Source organism: Lampetra fluviatilis, chromosome 4, assembly GCF_964198595.1.
Source record: "Lampetra fluviatilis chromosome 4, kcLamFluv1.1, whole genome shotgun sequence".
Taxonomy (NCBI): domain Eukaryota; kingdom Metazoa; phylum Chordata; class Hyperoartia; order Petromyzontiformes; family Petromyzontidae; genus Lampetra; species Lampetra fluviatilis.
The window spans coordinates 191,751-216,388 of NC_136278.1; the positions used below are offsets into that span (position 1 = coordinate 191,751).

Sequence of the window (24,638 nt, forward strand, 5' to 3'; positions counted from 1 at the left end):
AGTTTTGAATCAATCAGTAAACCCAGTAATTTGAAGCACTTCGCTTGTTTAACGATGTTGTTTCTGATATCCGTAATAGATGAAGGGAATGAAACTGGATTTTTGTTTGAAGAAAACCACATGATCTTGGTTTTTTTGGGGATTTATGAGCAATTTTAGTGATGACAATTTATATTTATTTGAATTTAGATCTTGTTCGGAGATTCTGTTTGACATCGTTTGGATATTTACCCAAGACTTAACATGAGTGTCATCAGCACTGAGATTCTGAGCGATTTAGGTGTCGCGTCTGCCACCATTACTGTCGTGTTCATGACTTTATTCACGAATCGATTGTTTTATATCGGCAAACGAGACGATCAATCCACTGCTGGATGAAGGCCCACTCAAGCTGTCGCCATCTCTCACGGATTTGCGATACAACGATCCGCTTGGCTCCTGCACACGAGCCGATTCAGTCGCTCCATCTCTGCGTGAACGTCCCCTCAGGATCGTTCCCTGACGTAGCTGCTATTCCCGTGTCAGCCCCGACCTCGTCCCATTCCGGACGTGCCCCCATGGCGGGGCGGGTGATTCTGAAATCGAAGATTGAAAGGAGCCAAGCGTGGGTGACCACTCTCGAGTGGGCGAAACGAAGTAAACGTGACCACTGGGGGGGGATTCTTGCAATGAAATACGCGACACTAGTATTCATATTCTTGGTTCTTTCGGTAAAGTCACGTAGAAGGGAAATAATAAATAATAAAACAATAAAATTCTCACGACGTTTCGATTCCAACACAATCAATCGTCATCAGGTGTGAAAACCAAGCAAGAAAATTTGAAAAAAGTGGTATTACCGAACATTGGGTTGGGCCAAGCCAAGTTGGCGGGGGGTTTAAAGTTCGTACGTGAGCTGAAGTGGGCGTGGCCAAGGCGTCAGGCGTGGCCTGAGCCCCCAGAGGGTTGCCTCGAGTGGGCGGAACCCCCAGCGCGTGGGAGGGGGCGGGGCGCGTGGGAGGGGGCGGGGCGAGTGGGAGTCTGCGCCGCGCAGCAGCAGGAGAGACGCGAGCGCATCCCGCGTGAGCGCCGCGCGGAGCGACAGCGGCACCGGGGGGAGGGAGGGAGGGAGGCGGGCAGAGGACGACGGACGAGGAACGATGGAGGAAGAAAAGGACTCCGCCGCCGTCGCCGCGGATGGCGAGATCGAGTACGAGGCGCTGCCGCCGACCGTGTCCATGGGCACGCACATGGTGGCGGGCGCGCTGGCCGGGGTGATGGAGCACTGCGTGATGTACCCCGTGGACTGCGTCAAGGTGTGAGGCACTCACTCGGCGAACTCGCAAACTCCGGCTATCAACTCAAGAGTTACCCCGAGTCCGGGGTAACTGCAGGGAGGCAGGGTAACTGCGAGTCCACGCGTCTCTGGGGACGACTCGGAGTTCACCTTGGGTCGCCTTGGGAGCCGCGGAGCGCTCTTACAATTCCCAGCTCAGATAAACAGGCGAGCCCCCCCTAGCGTGGTGTTGATTGGCGGAGCGTGTTCACGTGCTGTTGCGAGGCGGATACGCTATTGGCTGATAGCGCAACCGTGTTTGGAAATATAAAAGAGGTTCTGGGATAGGACTTATGAGTGAGGGGAGGGGGGTCGAGGTTGGGGGGGGGGCGATGGTCAGGAGGGGTCACGTGGGATGGGATTGCCAGGGGTCACGGAGCGGAGGGGTCACGTGCGCGACGTCTCCCACGTGGGGACAGACAGTGAGTACAGTGTATCAGTACTGTACAGCTATGTGTGCCTCTCACTGTGTGTCACTGTGTATCACTGTGTGTGTGTGTCACTGTGTATCTGTCACTGTGTGTATCTGTCACTGTGTGTGTCTGTCACTGTGTGTGTGTCACTGTGTGTGTGTCACTGTACAGTTACCACTGTGTGTAGCCGTCCTTGTGCGTGTGCCCCTGTGTGTGTGTGTATCTGTCCTTGTGTGATATCCTTTGCTGTGTGGAAAGCTCTGTCTGTGTTAGTGTATGCATGTGTCTTTGTGAGTGGAGCGGTAGCGTCGTGGTTAGCGCGCTGCGCTACGGACCCAGTGGTCTGAGTTCGATTCCCGCTCACGGTCCACACCAGTGGCAATTACCTGAACCGGTCCTCGGCCTCCCCGAGAGTGACTCGGCCTCAAATGAGTACCTGGAGCGATATGTAAACATCGCCCACATGGAGGCAAAGGCTCCTGTGTGTGTGTGTAGCTGTGCTGCTGCTGCTGTAGGCATTGTGTAGCTGTGCTGTTCGGCTAGGGTGGTCAAAGGTGACGATCAGTGGACCTTGTCAATATGGGTGTGCCTGTGGGGGAAGGTGGGGAGTGGTGGTGGTGGTTGCGATCGTTTTAGTAGTGCTTGTGGTGGTTGCTGTGAAGGTGGTGGTTGTGGTGGTTGCTGTGAAGGTGGTGGTTGTGGCGCTTGTGGTGGTCGCTGTGAAGGTGGTGGTTGTGGTGGTTGCTGTGAAGGTGGTGGTTGTGGTGGTTGCTGTGAAGGTGGTGGTTGTGGTGGTTGTGGTGGTTGCGGTGCTTGCGGTGGTTGTGGTGGTTGCGGTGGTTGCGGTGGTTGTGGTGGTTGCGGTGGTTGTGGTGATTGCGGTGGTTGCGGTGGTTGCTGTGAAGGTGGTGGTTGTGGTGGTTGCGGTGGTTGCGGTGGTTGTGGTGGTTGCTGTGAAGGTGGTGGTTGTGGTGGTTGCGGTGGTTGTGGTGGTTGCTGTGAAGGTGGTGGTTGTGGTGGTTGTGGTGGTTGCGGTGGTTGTGGTGGTTGCACCCTCTCGCCGTATAAAAAAACTAAACGATGATCTCCTCAAATGAGCATTGCGGCCGTGATCATCTCCTCTTTACAGCCCTGAGCCAGTGGCAACAATTCCACGTTTCTATGACGGGGGTGAGTCTATCCAAAGGGCAAGAACCACCGTTGACAAAGTGATGCTCATTTACAGACCTCGGAGGGAGGGGGGTGATGGGCTGAGTCAACCCCTCCAAGCTCTACCACAGAGCCACGTGACCGGTTGTTGTTGTTGGTGGCGATGAATATTATGCAAATACACGCCGTACAAGATGATCAAAGTAGATTTTTTAAAATTATTATCAAAGATAATTCTAACGTACGAACAATCCACGCATAACACCGACTCAGCAAACTAAATTGCCACCACAGCGACTGTGACCATAAGTGGCGGTCACGTCATGACGGTGCTTGTGCCAGGCTAGGTGGACAAAGACACGCTCACCCAATCGCGAAGCCACTCGCCGCACCACGGGTCTCTCTGCTTCTGCCCTCCACTCTGGAATCCCGCCCCATCGTCGGCTCTTTCCCCCAAGCTCGTTCAAGAATAACCCGGCTCGGCTCAAGAGACGCGTTACCCTCCCATCCATTTTAACTTTAACAGGGACATTTGTTGCCGGTCGCTTAACATTTCAGAATGCGAATCTTTCTTAATACTTGAAGAGGAATCCGATGAGCTATGAAGCCCTTTTTCACAGATGTCCAGTGGGGGCTGTTCAACGAAATACCCCAACAAACAGTACAAAAGATGATACGACTGCAAAATAGAGAAAATGTCACCAAGTCACTATATAAGTCAATAAAATAAAGTATAGAAGTACAAATTGCATAACTACAAACATTCCTGCTAATTTGTTAACACCAAATGCAAGCTTGGGGCAAGGCAGCAAACAACAACAGTCCCAGACCACACCAAGACAAACACACAGGCCTTCATTTACATTGCACGGAAGAATTGAACTGTGGATACACGGGTAAGGTCAAAGTTACAAATCGCATTTTAAACTGAGGCTGTATCCGGCACTAATCTTCTGCTCCAGAATATTTTTTAGGAAGGTTTACGATGTTAATTGAGGAAACAAGGTTGTTCCAAAACGTTTGTCCTGTTTGCAATGGCAACGGCCTTGTTGCCTTTCCCAGTTCTTGTTCGAGGGATAATCAAAAGCCAAATAGATGGATGTTTTGGGTTAAATGGGATTGACAGTGGAGTGAATGCATTGGATAGATATAGGGAAGATTTACTAATGAGGGTGTTATGGATAAAAAGGGCCCAATGTAGATTTATTATAGCATCAAATGATGTGATTTTGGATTTTAAGTGGATGTCACAATTCTGGGTCTTGTATGGTTTATCCAGTGCTGTAAGCAGCTTCACAATACTCATAAAGTGGTAGAATGATAGTTTCAACAACTTGCAGGTGCAATCAAATCTGAAAACATTGTTAGTTTCTGTATAAAAACTATTCTTGATTAGATTTTCTTTTGAGATGCAATCAATGTGAAGTCGTAAGTTTTGAATCAATCAGTAATCCCAAGAATTTGAAGCACTTCGTTTGGTCAATGATATTGTTTCTGATATCTGTAATAAGTGAAGGAAATGAAACTGGATTTTTTTTAAAGAAAAGAGCATGATCTGGGTTTTTGGGAGATTAAAGAGCAATTTTAGTGATGAAAATAGATTTTGAATTGATATTGAATCATTGTGGAGATCTGTTTAACTTTGTATTTTTATCCGACACTAGCATGACAGTGTCATCAGCAAAGAGATTGGGGCCGTTGGGTCTGTGCTCAGCAAATGCGTTTAACAACACAAAACCTAACACTGATTCACCGTGAGTGGGGACGCTACGCCAGGCCTCTGTGGCTCCGCGAGCCATCCGGGCCACGGCTCGTGACGGGACCCCCACGGGGGGGACCGGCGACGGTGCCAGCTCGTGCACGGCGCCTCTCGCTTGTCGGGGGGGCTCGGGCCTCACAGCAAGAAGAGCCTGAGTTCAATTTCCGACTTAGGCCCTGTTCTGTGTGGAGTTTTGTGAGTGAGCGTGTGCACTTAGTATGTTTTCCCCCTGTTGTGCATGAGTTTCCAGCGGGAGATCTGAGCCATTTTGTTATGTAATAGAGTGCAATGCACAAGTTCTTGCATTCTCCATCCATCTCTGGTCTTTGCCCTCCTCTTAATGTCAACAAACACTCCTTCCTTCAGCTCCGCCACCACCCAATCCTCGGCCTCCCTCACGTTCTCATCCCTTCCGTTCGTCCGTAACGTCCTCGTTCATCAACCTGTGTCCTCGCAGAGCGCGTCCAGTCCACTTTCTCGTCTTCTCCTGGTGACTTCGACTGCCATTCCTTCTTTTGTTGATGTCATTCAAGATTTCTTCATCGGTCTGCTCTGTCCAGCTTGCGCTCCACCTCCTCCATATCCCCGTCCCGAGCGCTTCCAGCCGTTTCCCTCTGTCCCTTCTGTCCGTGTCCGCGTCTCCACCGCGTGCCGAGCTCCATCGTCCCGACTCTGCTCTTTGCCGCTGCTTCACTCACCGCTCTGGTCCACAGCTCACTGAATCAAGGTCTCTTTTTACCATCCACAGTTGTTTTTGCTCTGGTAATTTTTTGCTTCATTGGTGAGTTGTATTTTTGTTGTTGCAATTTTGGTAACCCAGGTCACTCTTGCGAATGATGCTCCTCTATATTGTTCTCTCTATCGTCATTCTAAAGAAATTAGTTTGTCAATCTAGTTGATTTAAAATATCGGAAAGAGGAGCGTTCCAGACGGCCACATAAGCGCATCTGAAAGCGCGCGATGCAGTGACCGTATTTGCTCAATGTCCTACGCGTGTTCTCCAATCCACATATGACACTTTGTGTCTGTTAATGTCACTCGGCGCGTGCACCTCTCCATGCTTTCATCATCGTCATCATGGCCTATCCACTGCTGGATAAATATCAGCCTGACGATGTCTCCAGCCTGCGCGTGTTCTCCACTTGCTCCTCTCTCTCCTCGCGTGCGTCCCAGCACGCTTCTCTGCAACCCTCCAGAACATGTGTTCTCTGCCATTCCTCAACGAATGCGAACGCCCTCCTGGAGAAACCAAACCGCCCCGACTGCGCCCGCGTGTTCGTGCGACACTGCGGTGGAACGCTCGTCGCCCAAACGCGCTCCCAGATCCGCGTTCCATCCCTGCGGCGGCGCCAACTTCACTCGGGCTGAGCCTCTAATTGCTTTTTGCGAGCGAGCGAACGAGCGAGGTGTTGAAGTGGGACTCGATGCCCGAGGCGTGAACTTTCATGGAATTATTAAACTTTTCATACTCTGTGGTTTTTTTGTTTTTCTGGTAAAGTCACGTAGGTAAAAAATAAAATAAATGAAAACAACAAAATTACATCACGACGTTTCGGGCGTAACACAAGCGTCCTTCTTCAGGTGGGGACAACGTAGCGAAAGCACAAGCGCTGAAAACGTCTCGAGTGATTTATCTCTCGCGCAAGCATTGGGGGGGGGGGGGGAGGAATTGTTGCCCACCCTTTTACGGCTGTGAGTCCGTGGTGGAAATTCCACATTCCTCTGGCACGCAGGTGGCAAGTCTATCCATAGAACGGTGGCTGCTGACTTTACCGAGAAAGCGGCAGTTGTTTTATTGGCCCTAGAAGGAGGAACGATGAGCGGAGTCGACCCCCACCCATGATCAGGATGTGAACTTGCAACCTTCCGATTGTGAGCCACTCGCTCTGCCGCTGAACCGCCCGGACGGGTGTGAGATTGTATCTCAGGAACACTCTGAGATACAGTCTCCCATGTGTCTGTTGGCGGCTAACCTGTACGTACGGACAGAAAGAGGCGCACGCGTGGGTTAGAGAACACATGTAGGCCGTGCCACGATTGGGCTGCGGGGGGGACGTCACGGCCGGAAGGGACGACGATGGGCGACGGGCTAGACTAATGGCGGAGCGAGGAACAGAACGCGTCCGAGACACGGGACGTCCACCGCGGAGGAGATAGAGCGATGAGATTGGCTCCTCGTGCGCAGGCACTGGGCATTTTGTTGTTGTATGCCACGGCAGCATTCCAATGGAGCCAGGAGCCTCTTGAACATCCGTCTCAAGTCTTCCGTGCAAAAGTAATAAAAATAATAATTTACTTTTGAACTGCCCCTGTGGTGTGGCGGTCAGCAGCGCACTGGACTCTCCCCCACCCCCACCGCCTTGTCCACCCAGCAGTAGCGTCGTGAATACGTTCAGCACAGCCAGGGCCGGCTCCGATATCGCCCGCCACTGATGACAGCCGTGCCCAGGAAGCGAACCTCGGGGTCACGCGGTTAACAGCACTGGACTGCGTTGGTGCGACCGCCGTGGATGGCGGTGCTCGCTCTGCCAAATGACGGCTCTAAACCCACCACCGCTTTGTTTGAAGTCGGTAGTTTTTAGTCGTACGGATGGGCTTGCTTCCGTACTGGGAATGTGGATTTTCCACCACTGGCTGAGGGTCAGCAGTGAAGATCGGTACTGCCCTTTACATGATTCACCATTGAGCTTTGTTGGGTCAACCCTTACTTTCATCATTATCATCAACGCCGTGATTCATGGTCAACAATGCTCCGAGCTCTTGCTCTACACGCCATGAGCATGATTTCCCCGCTCGTCTCCGCGGTGGCCCTCCTCTCCTCTAGAGGCATCTTTCCGCGCTTTAACTGATTTTGTTCCACCGCCGCATGCAATGCGGAGCGAGCACGGCGAGTGCGGGCGCCCTGCCCGGTCAGCCTGCCCGGAGATGGCAGGATAAGCATCGCGCAGCAGCGCCCTGGCGTTTGCACATCTCCCGGCATCTTTGCACAATGCTTAGAGTCGCAATACATGGGCTTCTCTTGAACTCTGGATGAAGGCCTCCTCCCTCCCCAATCCGTCATTCCTCCTCGCGTCCCTGCGACGTGACGATCGCCCCAGCGGCTCCCTCTCCGCGGTGGCCGTCGTCGCACCGCACAGCCGCGTTCCCGTTCCCTGGCCGCCGCTCCGCTGTGGGCCCCACTTGCCGGGACGCGTCCTCGACCCGAGTAACGACGCCGCTCCACGTGGGTGAAGTCGGGCGGAGGCCCCGGAGTGCCGTGTGCGGTGTGGGGCGCGGGACGGGCGAGGAGCCGGGCAGCGAGGCGGTTGACGTAGAACGGCGACTGAGGGGCCCCGTTCACACGACGGGCCCCGTTCACAGGACGGGCCCCGTTCACAGGACGGGCCCCGTTCACACGACGGGCCCCGTTCACACGACGGGCTCATTCGCCGTGTTGAGTCGCTACATCGCGGCGCCGGCGTCGGCGTCGTCCGTGAAAATTACGTCTCTCGCAAGCGCATGGAGGGGCCGCACGCAGGGGCCCTGCTGCCATGAGTTTCTCAGCACTGGAGATCTTTGGCCAATACGGGTTGACTTGTGTGGTGTCTTTTAGCTATGGGGGGCAACGGGAGAACCCGGAGAAAACCTGAGCAGAAAAAGGGGAGAACACCCGAGTTGGGATTGAATCCCAGCGCCGCTGCTTGCCGTGAGGCGGCACGGGCGTGTCCACTACTCCGCCCTGCCGCCCTCATCATGGCTCTTGAGTGTGATTAGTGGTGAGTGTGATTGGTGGCGAGTGTGGTTGGTGGCGAGCGAGAGTGTCGACGATTGGCGTCGCTCGTTAGCGAGACGCTACGGCGGCGCCGTTTCACCGCACGCCGCCGGAGCGCTCACTCCGTCATCCCACGCGACGCGGTTAAAATCACTGGCAACACAAGCGCGGTCACGGCCGCTGCCTCGCGCAGAGTGGCGCGGCACTCCCGGTTGTTTTTGCTGCGAGCGTCGATTTGGTGAGAGGGCCCTCCGGCGCGCCGACGCATTACCGTTGCCGCGGCCTCGCGCTCCCCCGTCCACTCGGTGCCGCGGCTCGCGGTCGGAGCATCGGATCCCAGTCGGGGGAGGGGGCGGAGTCCATCTGAGAGGCAATAAGGGGCCACGTGGACTAGAGGACACACTCGTGGCAGAGACGTAACTATCATCCTCCCGCTGGGAGACGCGAGTAGGACTCGGGCAGCGGGATGCATCGCGGCCGCAAGGGACGATGATGGCCGACGAGCGAGACTCAAGACGGAGCAGCGGCCGAGGAACGGATCGCGTTTAAAATACGGAACAGCCACCGTGGTGGAGATGGAGCGATGAAATCAGTTGGTGTGCAAGAACTGGGTGGATTGTGACATCGCAGGATCGTGAGAGGTGGGGGAAGCCTTTGTCCACCAGTGGATTGACCATGGCTGCTGATGATGATGACGGTGCGTTCTGCTGGCTGCGTGCGTGACGTGTTGCGCCATAACCTTCGATGTGCGCGCAACGCTGAACCGTTGGGGCCACTCCTTACGACACGACACCGATGTGAAATTCAATTCCCACGAACGCACGCAATCCACCCAGCAGTTGCCCTACGCACGAGCTTATTTTGTTATCGCTCCATCTCCGCGGTATCCATCGTCTCATCTCGAGGCATCTTTCTGTCCTTCCCTCGCACCTCCGAATAGCGCGATTGGCAATGTATGGTGCGAAAGAAGTTCAGCACACAAATGTACAGCGCCTATCGCTGTCCCTTGTGGCATTGAAGCGTCCTGCACCCCCAGCCGCACTCCTCGTCATGTGGATGATCTCATTCGCCCGCTTGTGCTCTATCTTCAGCATGTCGGTAAAATGAATGAGTGGGAAGTCCACAGCGGTTGTTTTATGGATAGACTTGCCCCCGTCATGGGAATGTGGAATTTTCATCACTGGCTCTGCAGGCCTGTGAACGGGAGATAACACCAATGCCTCAATGCTCGTAAGAGCCACAGGAAACCACGGATTGTTGGCCATGGGCTCCACGACCACTTCTATCTGTGGAGGCGATGCCTTCATCCTCGTTCCGCCATCGCACCCGCATATGTTGAACTTCGTTCTCACCGTACGCACACCCTGAGCAGGGGCGCAGCGGTGAGCACGCCGCGTCACGAACCCCCCGGCAATCCACGTTCGATTCTTGCTCACGGCCAACGCTGGTGACGATTTTCTGAACTGGTCCTGGGCCTCCCCTAGGCCTTAATGAGTACCTGGTGCAGTGTGTAAACATCACTCCTGGAGAGACAAAGGCGGCCGAGCGTGGTCCTGACCACGCTCCCCCTCTTGGGTGCACTGTGCCTGCCTTCATAGGAGCTCGTTAACAGCACTTGGGGCAAGTGCTGTTAAGGCTACAGGGAGAATCTTTGCCTTAGTGTTCCTGCTGGAGCGATGCGAGTTGACTGGGATCGTGCCGTCATGGCCCAGGGGCCTCTCTTTGATCTGCCGGGAGACGGGAGACGGAAGGTGTGAACAGAGTGGGTCCATTCACTACTGGAGTGTCTCACGCACACACACCCACCACCACTCACCCAACCACTCACACACCCACCGACACCCACCACCACTCACCCAACCACTCACACACCCACCGACACCCACCACCACTCACCCAACCACTCACACACCCACCGACACCCACCATCACTCACCCAACCAACCACACACACACCCACCGACACCCACCACCACTCACCCAACCACTCACACACCCACCGACACCCACCCAACCACTCACCCAACCACTCACACACCCACCACCACTCACCCAACCACTCACCCAACCACTCACACACCCACCACCACTCACCCAACCACTCACACACCCACCGACACCCACCACCACTCACCCAACCACTCACACACCCACCGACACCCACCCAACCACTCACCCAACCACTCACACACCCACCACCACTCACCCAACCACTCACCCAACCACTCACACAACCACTCACACACCCACCACCACTCACCCAACCACTCACACACCCACCGACACCCACCACCACTCACCCAACCACTCACACACCCACCACCACTCACCCAACCACTCACCCAACCACTCACACACCCACCGACACCCACCACCACTCACCCAACCACACAACACACCCACCACCACTCACCCAACCACTCACCCAACCACTCACACACCCACCGACACCCACCACCACTCACCCAACCACACACACACCCACCGACACCCACCCAACCACTCACCCAACCACTCACACACCCACCGACACCCACCACCACTCACCCAACCACACACACACCCACACACACACACCCACACACACACCCACCGACACCCACCACCACTCACCCAACCACTCACACACCCACCCAACCACTCACCCAACCACTCACCCAACCACTCACCCACACACATACATGCATATACAAATACAAAGATCACACGTATAGCCTTGACAGAATGTTGAGGCAAGTGCTTTTAGCGAGTAACACATGAAAGCCGGAACTGCACCCTAACGGGGGTGGTGTGGCCAGCGTGACAGACTCGCACTCAGAACAAACACTGTGATACATGCACGGTTTGTGTTTATACAGTGACCAAAACCAGACGCATTGTCTCAACATGAGGGACATTTCTAGCTGCCGTTCATACTGACGACGCAGCTGCTGGTTCCACTGACGAGGCAGCTACTTGTTAAACTCGCCTGTACCCCCCCCCCCCGTGTAAGTGGCTGTGTGGAGCAGAGTGGGGGGGCCGCTTCTCGTCGTGTCCACTTTGCAGTGCCGAGTCACGCGGGGTGCGTGTGCGGAATGCGCCGCGTCATGGATGATGATCGCTCCCCTGAGAACCTGCTCGGTCCAGAGATCCACTCCACTGTAGACTCGTTCCACTATAGACCCGTTCTGCTGCGGATCCACTCGACTATAGACCCGTTCCACTATAGACCCGTTCTGCTGTAGACCTGTTCCACTATAGACCCGTTCTGCTGTAGATCCACTCCACTATAGACCCGTTCCACTATAGACCCGTTCTGCTGTAGATCCACTCCACTCTAGACCCGTTCTGCTGTAGACCCACTCCACTATAGACCCGTTCTGCTGTAGATCCACTCCACTCTAGACCCGTTCTGCTGTAGATCCACTCCACTCTAGACCCGATCTGCTGTAGATCCACTCCACTCTAGACCCGTTCTGCTGTAGACCCACTCCACTATAGACCCGTTCCACTATAGACCCGTTCTGCTGTAGACCCACTCCACTCTAGACCCGTTCTGCTGTAGATCCACTCCACTCTAGACCCGTTCTGCTGTAGATCCACTCCACTATAGACCCGTTCTGCTGTAGATCCACTCCACTATAGACCCGTTCTGCTGTAGATCCACTCCACTGTAGATCCGCTCCAATGTGGATCCGACAAACACCACTTTTCAGGATAAATCGGTGAGGCTGGTTTGTGGGCGATGGTCGCTCGGCCTGTCGCGCCTGTGACTGGGAACTTCGGAGAATCTCCCCATTGCACCCGGGACCCCTGAGAGATGAGTGGAGGAAGGAAGCTTCACACCCCCCACCTCTTCCTCCTGCTCGCTTATTTCCCCCTGCTCTGGCCTCCCTGCTCCCCACCGTTAAGCCGGCAACCTCCCAGTCATGAGCGTCTGGGTTCGAATCCACCCCGGGGTCAAGTCCAGACGTCGTCCATCCACAGCGACGTGGTGCAGCCGTGGCATCCTCGCCGCTCGGTTCACAGACTCACGGTTCAAATCTGCCTGTCCGTTTTTTTTTAAGGATGCATGCTGAGGATTGGTTGCTTGGATTCAGGTGATCATAATTCCTGGAATTCCAGAAAAGGAGCTGCTGTAGATTTGTCAATAGTGCGACTGATGAGCGGGCAACACGGGGGGGGGGGGGGGATCTTCGTGTGCGAGTGGCAGTTTGAGCACTGCGCCATGATTCCAGGAACCCGCGTCTCCCCGTGCCTCACGTCTCCCCGTGCCTCATGTCTCCCCGTGCCTCACGTCTCCCCGTGTCGTCTCCGCGAGCGTGCAGACGCGCATGCAGTCCCTGTTCCCGGACCCGCGCGCCGCCTACCGGAACGTGTTCCACGCGCTGCGCACCATCGTGCGCACCGAGGGCGCGTGGCGCCCCGTGCGCGGCGTCAACGCCATGGCGGCGGGAGCGGGCCCGGCCCACGCCCTCTACTTCGCCTGCTACGAGCACGTCAAGGCCTCGCTCAGCGGGGGGCGCAACTCACACCTCGCCAACGGTGAGGGGGGGGAGGGGGGAGGGAGAAGGGGGAGAAGGGGGAAGAGCACGAGGAAGAGCGGGAGGGGGAGGAGAAGTAGGAGGGGGAGGGGGGAGGAGGAGGAGACGCAGGATGAGGAGGAGAAGCAGGAGGGGGAGGAGGAGGAGGCCGCTCCATCGGGAGGTGGCGCCCCACCGTGCCCATTCATTCCCGCCAAAAATCGGTTGTCAATGGTTAACTGGTTAACTGCTAAATGCTTCAAACTGGTTTACTGGTAAACCGGTAACCGCTCTAAACTACTAACCAGTGTATACCGCCAAACCGGTGTGAGCTGGTGCGAAGCGGTAATGGTGTTGAGAATCGGTGGCCGGTTGTGCACTCGGGGTTGAAGTTCGCCGCTGCGCCGGGGTGGTGCCCACGGCGCTCTCTCTGGTTATGGAGACACTCGAGACAAGTTACGACTGCGCTCCGTGTCAATATCAGCACCGCGTGCGTGGCCTTCAACGCAATGCAGTGATAGGCGACGTTAGTGGCAGGGGGCCTTGCCCACAACGCTGCCCTTTTATTCGTTTTGCTTATAAGCCCCCCCACACACAGCGGTGTTGCTACTGACACGGGTCGCGTTGAGTCGTTGGCTGTGCTCGTGCACCAACACCGCCGACTGCGCTGGACATTGCGGAGCGGTGGCGCAGTAGCAATGAGCCCCCGCGGACAAGTTGCAGGCGGCACCAAGAGCGTCGCCGGAGGAGGTGAGGGCGGTGGGGGGGAAGTGGCGGCGCGGGGAGTGGCCACCAGGGGTCGCTGTGGCCCCGCGCTCCGGGCCGCGCCTCGCCTCCCCGTGTCGGCGGCGCCTGTGTTGGGCTGCGGTGTTCACTCTCGAGGCGTGTGCTGTGTGCGATATACAACGTGTGGGTGGGTGGGTGTGTGGGTGGGTGTGTGGGTGTGTGGCTATGTGGGTGGGTGTGTGGGTGGGTGTGTGGGTGGGTGTGTGTAGTGCAGCGGTTAGCACGCCGCACTACGAACTTGGCAAACCGAGTTCGATTTCCGCTCACGGTCAAGACCGGTGACAATTATCTGAACTGGTCCTGGGCCTCCCCTAGGTCAACTCGGCCTCAAATGAGTACCTGGTGCGGTGAGTAAACATCACCACTTGGGAGACAAGGGCGGCCGGGCGTGGTGCCTGGCCACCCACCTCCTCGCGTGCCGTACCGGCCTTCATAGGTGCTACTCCGCTAACAGCACTTGCCCCAAAAGTCTGTTAAGGCTACACGGGGGATCTTTGTTGTTGTGTTTGTGTGGCTGTATTTTGCCTGTGAATGTTTCTCTTTGTGTTCGTGTGTCGATCCACGTCTGTGCCTCTGTGTGTGTGTTTGTGTTCGTTTCTGCTGCACGCTGGCAATTTAACCCGGTGCCCTCTGCCCCTTGACCCTTGACCCTGGCAGGTCTTGCAGGCTGTGCCGCGACGCTGCTGCACGATGCCACCATGAACCCAGCCGAAGGTAACGCAGCCGCACAGAGATTCATTGACTTGCATAGAGACACATCGACTTGCATAGAGACCCACTGAGTTATCTCTGCCGGCGTGCACCTCACCGCTTTCGCACGTTGACGTTACCATCGGCGGGCTTTGTTGGTTTTCTTGTCCGAGCGTCCGAGCTCCACGATCGACAGGACCCCCGCGAGCCCTGCTATGGTCACCTTCACCACCGTCGCCACCACCTTCACCGCCACCACCAACGTCAACATCACCACCACCACCACCGTCACGACCACCATTACCATCACCACCACCGTCACCACCACCATTACCATCAACACCACCGTCACCACCACCGTCACCACCACCGTCACCACCACCGTCACCACCACCGTCACCACCACCGTCACCACCACCACTGCCGCATTCACCACCCCACCCCCACCGCTACCGCCGCGGTCATTGAGTCATCACGTCTCACGCTGTCGCTCCGCTCTCGTTTCACAACACGGCCTCCCCAGCTTCCTCCTCCTCCCTCCCTCCCTCTCATCAGATTCCTTATTTAAGTAAACACGGTCGCCAGGCATTGGGCGACAACGGCAAGTGGCCAGCAACAAACAGCACTGTCAAAGGTGTTGATGGTATTATAGTCAACGCGTCGATTACATTGAGCAAGGTTGTTGTTACAAGAGCTTGGGAGGAAAAGAGACGGCGATGATGATGATGATGGGAGTGGAACAGTGCGAGAGAATAATCAGAGAGAGAAGGGAGGTGATCTGCAATGTGGTGAGTGAGCGGGTGAGTTGTTGTGCCCTGCAATGTGGTGGCGCTGGTGGTGGCGCTGGTGGTTGATGAGCGTGCACGAGTCCGGTCGGCCGAGTCGTCGGCTCCAGTGGAGGAGGAGTCCGTGAGTGAAGTTCTCGGACTCCGTGAGTGAAGTTCTGGGACTCCGCGATCGCCGCCCGCCAGCATCGCGCTCGGTGCTGGCGGGCGGCGCCGTCGAGAGACGGAACGTTTCCGCTCCTTCACCATTCTTTCATCTTCCCCATCGGCAGCGGAGACAGCTGGCCGCCGGCGCGGCGGAGAGTTCATCAAACAGCCGAGAAGCAAAATAGCGACGCGTTAAGTAGCGCTCGTGTCGTGGGGCGGGGGGGGGGAGGTCAGGCAGCTGAGTGGCGAGCTCGTTAGCGTGACCCGCTGGCAAGGTCAAGGCCGCGCCGGTCGTTAGGCTCCGTCTGGCCTCGTCATCTTTGAATCTTCGTCACCGCCATCACTGCCGTCCGCCGTGATTTGTCTCCGTGCGGTGTCCTTGCGGGGTGGGGAGGAACGGCATTGCCTGCGGCCGAGAAACCGTCGCTGCCGTTGCGCGTTGTGGAACGCGTTGTTGTTACGGTAGCGCGCCGGTTATACCTGCCTGCGATTGGACGGAATCTGTCACGTGTGTCTTATTGACAGTGACTTCCTAACTGTACACGTCAGTTTTAGTGACCATTGTTACGATGCGTAATTGATTGTTGGTATTTCTGGATTCTCGTCGCTAAATCTGTTGGTGAGAATTATTCCTCAACTCTACCGGTAAGTGAGCTGCAACAGTCGGCGTGACAACACCCCGTGACATCGTCGTTTGTTTGGCTGTGTCGGGTGGTGGAGGGTTACATGACACAAATGTGGCCACATCATTACATGGCCAGACCCAAACATCAGTTTTGAGTTGGTAACTTGCTGTTCACAGCCGTCTGTGATTGGATAGAATCTGTCACGTGTGGCTTATTTAAAATAAAGTCCACATGCGTCTGCCCAGCTTGCGGGGAGGGGAGGACCATCTCCATTCATGGAACCAATTATCTGCGAAACAATTACTCGTATGAAGAGAACTCATTTGAGGGAGCGATTGAAGAGATGGATTAAAGTAGTGAGGGGGGGGGGTGAGTTGGATGAGTTAGGTAGAGGGTGATTGAGTAGCTGAGTGAGGGAGTGGGTGAGCTATTGAATGAGTCACTAAGAGGGTCGGTGGGTGAGGGGGTGGGTGGGTGGGTTTGTCACCCCTCGCTGGTGGAGTGAAGTGTTTGGCGTATGTTGTTGCGCGCGTGTTTGAGCGTGAATGCGTGCACACGTGCGTGGTGCGTGTGCGGGTATTTGTCCGAGTTGGTTGTTTGTGTTTGCGCTGCCCGTGTTTGTGTCTTGTATGGGTCTGGGGTTGCGCATGTGTATGTGCACGTGTACGTATTTGTGCAACCGGTCTGCCCACTCACCATCGGCTTGTCATCTGCAAGACGCGCCTGCCATTTTTCCCCTGCGGTGATGAGCGTCCACCTCAGACCCCATTCAAGCCCAAAAAGCGCCTGGTCTCGGTTAGCTAATGGAAGTTGCAAGCGAGAATGTCATCATCGTTTGCAGCTGGGTTTGGCATCGCCTCCCTCTCCTCCCGATGCCGAAGGGAAATGGGCCATGTCCAGGACCTCGACTCCTGCAGCTGCAAGGGCTGCTTTGGGTGCGCAGTCCAGACCTCCCCAGAGACCGTGGCTGATGGAGGAGGTGTTCAGGCGAGCTGGGAGAAAGTGGCAGGTCCGCTCTCACCCTCTACAGCATCCCACGTCCGAGAATGAGGGAGGATTGTTGTAGCCTTTGCTTAGAGGTTCGGTAGAACGATGCGGTGCTGCAAGGATGAGTGGTGGTCGCGGGTTTCTGAAGAGATGGAAACTGCCTCGGTCGCACGCAATCACAAATTACTCTTTAATTCTATCAAAAAACTGACAGCACCACAGCTATCACTGAAGGAAGTAGCCGCTCCCAGTGAGTGGTTGGTTGATGTGCCATCTGTTTAGAAAGTGCAAAAGGCGATGCGCCAGGCAGAGATGACCTCTCAAGCGGACTGCTAACAGAGGATGGTGATTGTGTGCAGGCTGCCCTACATGACAGAATTACAATCGGCTGGTCGACAGGATTGAAAGGATGCCATTGTGGGTCCCCATTTTTAAGAAGGGGTCGTCTCTGATTGCAACAACTCCTTCTCAGTCTGAGGTCCTGTTCAGGATTATTCAACATCTCCTTGCCAGGCACGCTGAGTGGAGGCTTTCAGAACGCCCGATGTGGTTTAAGACCATATTCTGTGTCTGTATGCTACACCAGAGGTGTAGGGAATTCTAACAGAACCTACATCTCTGCTTTATTGACCTGGTCAAGGCCTATCATTCCATCAGCAGGCCAGGGCTCCGGGCTGTTCTTCATGTGTCTGTACGTACACACGTCTGTGGGCACAATCACAACTACGCGTGTGTGCGTGCGTCGGCGGATGCGTCTCTCGTCCGTTGTTTTGCTTCTCACTTCCTCCTCCTCTTCGCTCCTCTCTCCAGATTTCATCGCGCGTCACAAAAACACAATCATCGTTGTCGCCCCCCCCCATCGCCCACCTCCCACCATCCCACAAATTCCCATCCTCTCTTCCCCACCCTCTCTCTCCCTCTCTCTCCCTCTCTCTCCCGTCTGTTTAACTCGCCCACAGCCGCACACATCTGCCCCCCGCCCCGCCCCCACCCCGGGCCCCCCCCCCCCCCCCGTGGCCCCCTCCTCGTCTCTGAGCGGTGCTGGTGAATGCTCCGTGAGCGAGTGTTTTGAAACGCTCGGACGATGCCTCACAGTGCACCCGCTCGCTCGCTCTCTCTCTCGCTTGCCCAGCTCGTTAGCGGAGGGGGGGGAGGGGACCACCAGGTGCCCGTGCCGAGGTGTGGGAGAGGGCACCGGGGTCACACGGAGTGGCGGGGGCTGTGCCGGCATTGCCCATTGTGTGCCTGCCGGCCGTGGCTTTGTGTGGGGCGGCTGCTGCTGCCGTCCCCACCTCCTCCTCACGCCCCTTTGTGCCGTGGCCACGCCGCACGCTATCGTGCAGAGGTGCGCGAGTATGCGTGTCATTGTGTCATAGGTCGACTCTGCCTCAAATGAGTACCTGGTGCAGTGTTTAAACATCCACACTGGGGAGACAAAGGCGGCTGGTTTGGTGCAGGCCACCCCCTCGTGCTTGCTAACAGCACCTGCCCCAATGTCTGTTGAGGCTTTTCGGGTGGTCTTTGTGTGCGAGTGTGGAAGCGCGTCAGTGTGTTCCCATGTCAGAGAGAGAATATATGAAAGCAACTGTTTGTGTGTCTGTGCGAGTACTTGTGCGTGCCTATCTGTGTGTGCACGTCTCCGTGTGTATCTGTGGGAGAATGTGTCAGTCGAGATTGGTGGCGCAGTGGTTAGTGCACTCAGCTACCAACCTAACGTTTGATTCCCGCTTATGGCCAATATCGCTGATGAATATCGGAACCGATCCTGGTGCGGTGTGTAAACATCGCCACTGGAGAGACAAAGGCGGCCGGGCATAGTACTGGCCACCCATCCCCTCATGTGCCGTGCCGGCCTTCATAGGTTGCTCGCTCACAGCACTTGCCCCAACAGTCTGTTAAGGCTACACAGTGGATCTTTGTCTTTGTGGGAGAATGTGTCAGGTGGCTGCCTCCACTGCCTGGCAGGCCTGGCTTGACTCCTCTCCGTGCCCTCTGCACTCAATGAAATGTTGACTCGTGAATTCAACTCCATGGTATTCATGACCAAGCCTGGCGTGGACGTCGTTTCGAAATGCGACTACGTAACCACCTCGACCTCGGCTCCCATAACGCCGCGTGCCAACCCCCCGTGCCCGTGCACCCCCCCCCCCCCCCCCCAGTGGTGAAGCAGCGTCTGCAGATGTACAACTCCCCCTACGGCGGCGCCCTGGAGTGCGCGCGCCGCATACTGCGCTCCGAGGGCCTGGCGGCCTTCTACCGCAGCTACCCCACGCAGCTGGCGCTCAACCTGCCCTTCCAAAGCCTGCACTTCGTGGCCTACGAGGCATGCCAGGAGCGCCTGAACCCGCGGCGTGCCTACAGCCCCGGCTCGCACGTCGCGTCGGGGGCCGTGGCGGGCGGCCTGGCCGCGGCGCTCACCACGCCGCTCGACGTCTGCAAGACGCTGCTCAACACGCAGGAGATGGCGCTCGTGGAGATGGGCGTGGCCGGAGCCGGGGCCTGCGCCGGCCTCTCGTCGGCCGCCAGCGCCGCCGAGGGCTGCCGCGCCGCCGCCTACGGCGCGGCGGCCGCGGCCGGGAAGCGGCAGCAGCAGCAGCAGCCGGCGCCGTCGGCGGCCGCCGGGCTGACCCGCCAGCCGCTCGCGACGCTGGCGGCGAGGACTGCGGCCGCCGCGGCCGCCGCGGCCGCCGCCGTCCCGGCCGGAGGTCCGGCGCCGGCCGTCCCGGCGGCGCCGCCGGGAGGCGCCGGGCTGAGCGCCCTGCTGGGCGTAGGCGCCGGACACCTGCAGCAGCAGGCGACGCAAGCGACGCCGCTCCGCGCCTACCGCTCCGGGGAGCGCCCGGCGCCGCAGCCGACGAGAGCTCCCGGCGCCGCGGGGGGCGCGACGTTGCGCGCCGGGAGCGCGGCGCGGCAGCAGCAGCAGCAGCAGCACTGCCGCCCGCCGCGCTACCTCACCGGGCTGGCCATGGCGTTTCGCACCGTGTACCGGCACGGGGGGCTGCCGGCGTTCTTCCGCGGCACGCAGGCGCGCGTGCTCTACCAGATGCCGTCCACCGCCATCGCGTGGTCGGTCTACGAGTTCTTCAAGCACTCCCTCAGCGAGCACTGAGCGGCGCGGGCGACGAGGAGTCGCTGGGCCAGACCGGTTCTCCGTGCCGCCTGCGGTCGCTGCCGGAGGCTGCGATCGCGGCGTCGCGCGTGGCCGGGTCTGGGTGACTTTGTGGGCGGTTGTGGCTGTGGTAGCGGTGGTTCTGGTGGTTGTGGCTGTGGTAGCGGTGGTTCTGGTGGCTGTGACGGGTGCGCGATGTTTGTCACCGTCTCCTGGTGGAGCGGTGGCACAGCGGTTAGCGTGTAGCGCTACGAGCCCGGCGACCAGAGTTCGATTCCCAGCCCACGGCTCCCGACAGTGGCGACTGGTTTACATGAACCTCCCTCCCGCTCCTTCACCAGCCCACGCCGACCAACCTGGTGAAGTACGGCTCTAGCCCGGCAGTGGACTGCGACCGAGGGGCCCTGTGCACCGCTCGCTGTGCTCGTGGATCTGCCGTGGGGCGCCTCCTGGGTGCGTCGCTGCAAGAGAGAAGAGCTGGCTGCTGTCGGCTCGTGCCTCCAAAACTTACAACTTTAAGACTGCTTTTTATTATTTGTTTTGCGTAAGTTGAAAAAGCCCAAATATCTAAATTCGTGGGTTTCCTCAGCCAATGTTACAAATCGTAATTGAGTTTTGGCTGAGGCCACGCAACGATCTGGCCAGATTTGTGTGGTGAGACCCTTGATCGCCTGACCCTGATAAGCAAAGCTGCTTGGTGCGCGAGCGTTCACGTGGCCGGCACGCCGTGACAACGCTCGGGCACGCGGCACTCCCATTTGTTTGGCTGTCGGGTGGTGGAGCGTCTTATGACACAAATGTGACCAGATAATTAAGTGGTAGCCTAACCCAACATCAACTATGACTCGTATGTTTATTCACAATGAAACACATGTACTACTACTACTTAACTACCACTACTATAACCCCGTAGTGATGATGATAGTCATGGAGCTGTACTCAAGGATGATGTCGTTATTGTTTGGGGTGATTTCCTAAACTCATTTAATGAGCGCACATGGTGGACACAACATACAAAGTACACAACAACTTACATAACACATAACGTACACAACTTACACAACGTACACAAAGTACACAGCAACAGACACGACAAGGAACAATGTACTCAACAAACACAACAACCACAACAACGTACACAACAAACAACAACCACAACAATGTACCCAACGTACACAACAAACACAACAACCACAATGTACACAACAACGCACAAATTGAGCCTCACCAGAAATGTTATCCTAAATCCTGCTCGGACAGGAGCAGGCCTGACCCGAACCCCAACCCTCATCAAAACTTCACCCTCACCCCGAACTCTCGCCCTCGCCCAACCCCCAGAGTAGCCCTACTGCTCACGCCGACTGTAGCCTGCACATGGACTCTGATTACAGCCACGAGTCAAACCTGACCCTGACTCCACGCCCTGACCCCTGACTGAGGCCGACCCAAGCTTTAACCATGGGTCGACCCGTATCATGACTTTAACCCTGGCCCTGACCTTTAACCCTGGCCCTGACCTCTAACCCTGGCCCTGACCTCTAACCCTGGCCCTGACCTCTAACCCTGGCCCTGACCTCTAACCCTGGCCCTGACCTCTAACCCTGGCCCTGACCTCTAACCCTGGCCCTGACCTCTAACCCTGCTGGGGTCGGGGACGCAGAACCACAAATGTAGAGGGAGGGGGGGGCTCTCAGTTTGCTGAGCTGAGCTGTGACGCGCACAACCGCGAGGGCGTTTAACGACACACTCGGCGTTTTAAGTCGATGTTTTCGGAGCATTTTGTTTGAATATGTAAGATTTGACACCTTAGCCAGTGTGTGTGTCTCTGTGTGTGTCTCTGTGTGTGTGCCAGTGTGTGTGTGTGTCTGTGTGTGTGTGCCAGTGTGTGTCTCTGTGTGTGTCTCTGTGTGTGTCTCTGTGCGTGTCTCTGTGTGTGTCTCTGTGTGTGTCTCTGTGCGTGTCTCTCTGTGTGTGTCTCTGTGCGTGTCTCTGTGCGTGTCTCTCTGTGCGTGTCTCTGTGCGTGTCTCTGTGCGTGTCTCTCTGTGTGTGTCTCTGTGCGTGTCTCTCTGTGTGTGTCTCTGTGTGTGTGCCAGTGTGTGTCTGTGTGTGTGCCAGTGTGTGTGTGTGCCAGTGTGTGTGTCTCTGTGTGTGCGCCAGTGTGTGTGTGTGTCTCTGTGTGTGTGCCAGTGTGTGTCTCTGTGTGTGTCTCTGTGTGTGTGTCTCTGTGTGTGTCTCTGTGCGTGTGTCTCTGTGCGTGTCTCTGTGTACGGCCTTTGTGTGGGGAGTGCTCGTCTGGCGGTTAGCACGCTGTGCTACAAACCCAACAACCCGAGTTCGAATCCTGCTCACGTCCAACACCAGTGGCAATTGTCTGAACTGGTTCTGGGCCTCCCCAGGTAGACTCGGCCTTAAATTAGTAGTATCTGGTGCGGTGTGTCAACATCAGCACTGGAGAGACAAAGGCGGCCGGGCGTGGTGCTGTCGTCACCCACCCCGAGTGCGCAGTGCCATCCTTCACAGGCGCTGCTCGCTAACAGCACTTGCCCCAACAGCCTGTTAAGGCTACATGGGGGATCTTTGTATTGGCGGAGTCTTCATGGTGGCCTTGTCTGGTGATTGCGTCTGGAGAGACGCGGGGCTGCGAGGGGACGCGGGGTGCCGCGGATGTTGCCGTGGCCGCCGCCGCTCGGCTCGGAGCGGCCGCTGTCCCGAGCTGTGCCCCCCCCGCCCCCCCGCCCCCGACGACTCCTCGCGGGCTCCGGGCACGCTCCGACCGCCGCCCGCGACTTAAAATAAAAAAATTCGAAACCAAATATCAACGAGCAGACGTGGCCCTCCTCATCAGGAGTGCTGAGACGACTTACAAAGGACTCCGCACCTGAGTTTTGGCAGAGCGATGCTCTTACCACGTTGCTCGTTGTATTGACGAAGTGGTAATGGGTTTTAGAGGGAGAGGCCGGTCGTGAGAATAGTTCCGGGATCCCCGCGCGGAGCGTCCCTTGCGAGCGGTAATTCGGTTCGTGTGGCCGTGCCGGGTGGTGGAGGGACCTGCGGCAGAGACGTGGCCCGGCCCAATAAACGGATTGAGACCCGGAGGGTGATCGTGCGACTGGCTGTGCGCTCATCGGAGAGAGGCGCCTTGCGGCGTCGCCCGGCTCGGTGGAGCGCTTTGAGTTCGTGAAGTCCGCAGGGCGAGTTCCGCATTGCTCGGCTGTCACCAGCAAGGCGTCACTGGGACTCGGCGCGTGTCGCGTCGCGATGCTGCTCAGGAGGTGCGCGGCTCGCCGGGGGCGGGCGCGGTGGCCGCTGGACCCGAACTTGGTCTGCGATGAAGTCTCGGCGGTGGTGGCGGCGGCTTCGTCCAGCAGCGGATCGAGCGGGCGGCTGAATGCAGCAAGTTGGCACGGGAGGGGACCCAGGTGGTGCACCTGCCAGCCATCGCGTTCAGCCAATGGCACCTGGGTCTGTCCCGTGAACTGCCAGGGAGCTTCCGACGCTTCGCGTGGCCTCCGAGTGCACCGAGCATGGCACCAGCGCCGTGGTGACGTCACCACCACTTGGCGGCTGCGGTGGTGCACTTGTGTTCACGTCTGTGCGTGTGTGTCTGCGTGAGTGTGTGTACGTGTGTTTGTGCGTGTGTGTCTGTACGTGAGTATGTGTACGTGAGTGTGTGTGTCTGTGCGTGAGTGAGTCTGTGCGTGAGTGAGTCTGTGCGTGAGTGTGTCTGTGCGTGAGTGTGTGTACGTGAGTGTGTGTGCGTGTGTGTCTGTGCGTGAGTGTGTGTACGTGTGTTTGTGCGTGTGTCTGTACGTGAGTATGTGTACGTGAGTGTGTGTGTGTCTGTGCGTGAGTGTGTGTACGTGAGTGTGTGTGCGTGTGTGCGTGTGTGTCTGTGCGTGAGTGTGTGTGCGTGTGTGTCTGTGCGTGTGTGTCTGTGCGTGAGTGTGTGTACGTGAGTGTGTGTGCGTGAGTGTGTGTACGTGAGTGTGTGTGTCTGTGCGTGAGTGTGTGTACGTGAGTGTGTGTGCGTGTGTGTCTGTGCGTGTGTGTCTGTGCGTGAGTGTGCGTGAGTGTGTGTGCGTGAGTGTGTCTGTGCGTGAGTGTGTGTGCGTGAGTGTGTGTGCGTGAGTGTGTGTGCGTGAGTGTGTGTGCGTGAGTGTGTGTGCGTGAGTGTGTGTGCGTGTGTGTGTGTACGAGTCTGTGTATTTGGCTGATCGCCACGTGCTGATGCTGCTGCTGCTGTTGTTGATGCAGGCCTCGTCACTCGCTCTCGTCTCGCGCTGACGCCTTCAGCCTAAACACTCGCATCACTCACTCGCGTCACTCACTCGCTCGCGCTCGAACAAACACAACGATCCCCACCCCCCGTGTCGCCTTTAACAAACAATCCGGGCAAATGGTGGTGATGTGGCTGGTGGTCCTGATGACGGTGATAGTGATTATGCTGATGTGTTGATCGTGGTGGTAGTGATGTTGGCGATGGTAGTGATGTTGGTGATGGTAGTGATGTTGAGTCTGAAGGTATCCCGATGGATGAAGCCTCGCGCCGCGCTCAGCCGCGACGTCTGAAGATTGGGGCCCAATTTTGGGAGCAGCCCCTCCCCGGGGGTGGGGGCTT

General features: G+C 57.0%; 1 protein-coding gene across 1 annotated transcript; it reads left to right on the forward strand.

Moving 5' to 3' along the window:
• The first annotated feature begins 1,006 nt into the window (after nt 1-1,006).
• On the forward strand, nt 1,007-23,901 carry LOC144931421 (mitoferrin-1-like). The gene is made up of 4 exons (XM_078855231.1): nt 1,007-1,295; nt 12,695-12,911; nt 14,333-14,389; nt 19,070-23,901. Exons 1-4 carry the CDS (start codon nt 1,140-1,142, stop codon nt 20,017-20,019), a joined length of 1,380 nt encoding a protein of 459 aa, XP_078711357.1. The 5' UTR covers nt 1,007-1,139; the 3' UTR covers nt 20,020-23,901.
• The last annotated feature ends 737 nt before the right edge of the window (nt 23,902-24,638 follow it).

Coding starts and splice junctions, on each gene's coding strand:
- LOC144931421 (XM_078855231.1), top strand. CDS start 1,140: ATGGAGGAAGAAAAGGACTCCGCCGCCGTCGCCGCGGATGGCGAGATC. Junction 1,296..12,694: donor ACCCCGTGGACTGCGTCAAG/GTGTGAGGCACT, acceptor GCGAGCGTGCAG/ACGCGCATGCAGTCCCTGTT. Junction 12,912..14,332: donor CAACTCACACCTCGCCAACG/GTGAGGGGGGGG, acceptor TGACCCTGGCAG/GTCTTGCAGGCTGTGCCGCG.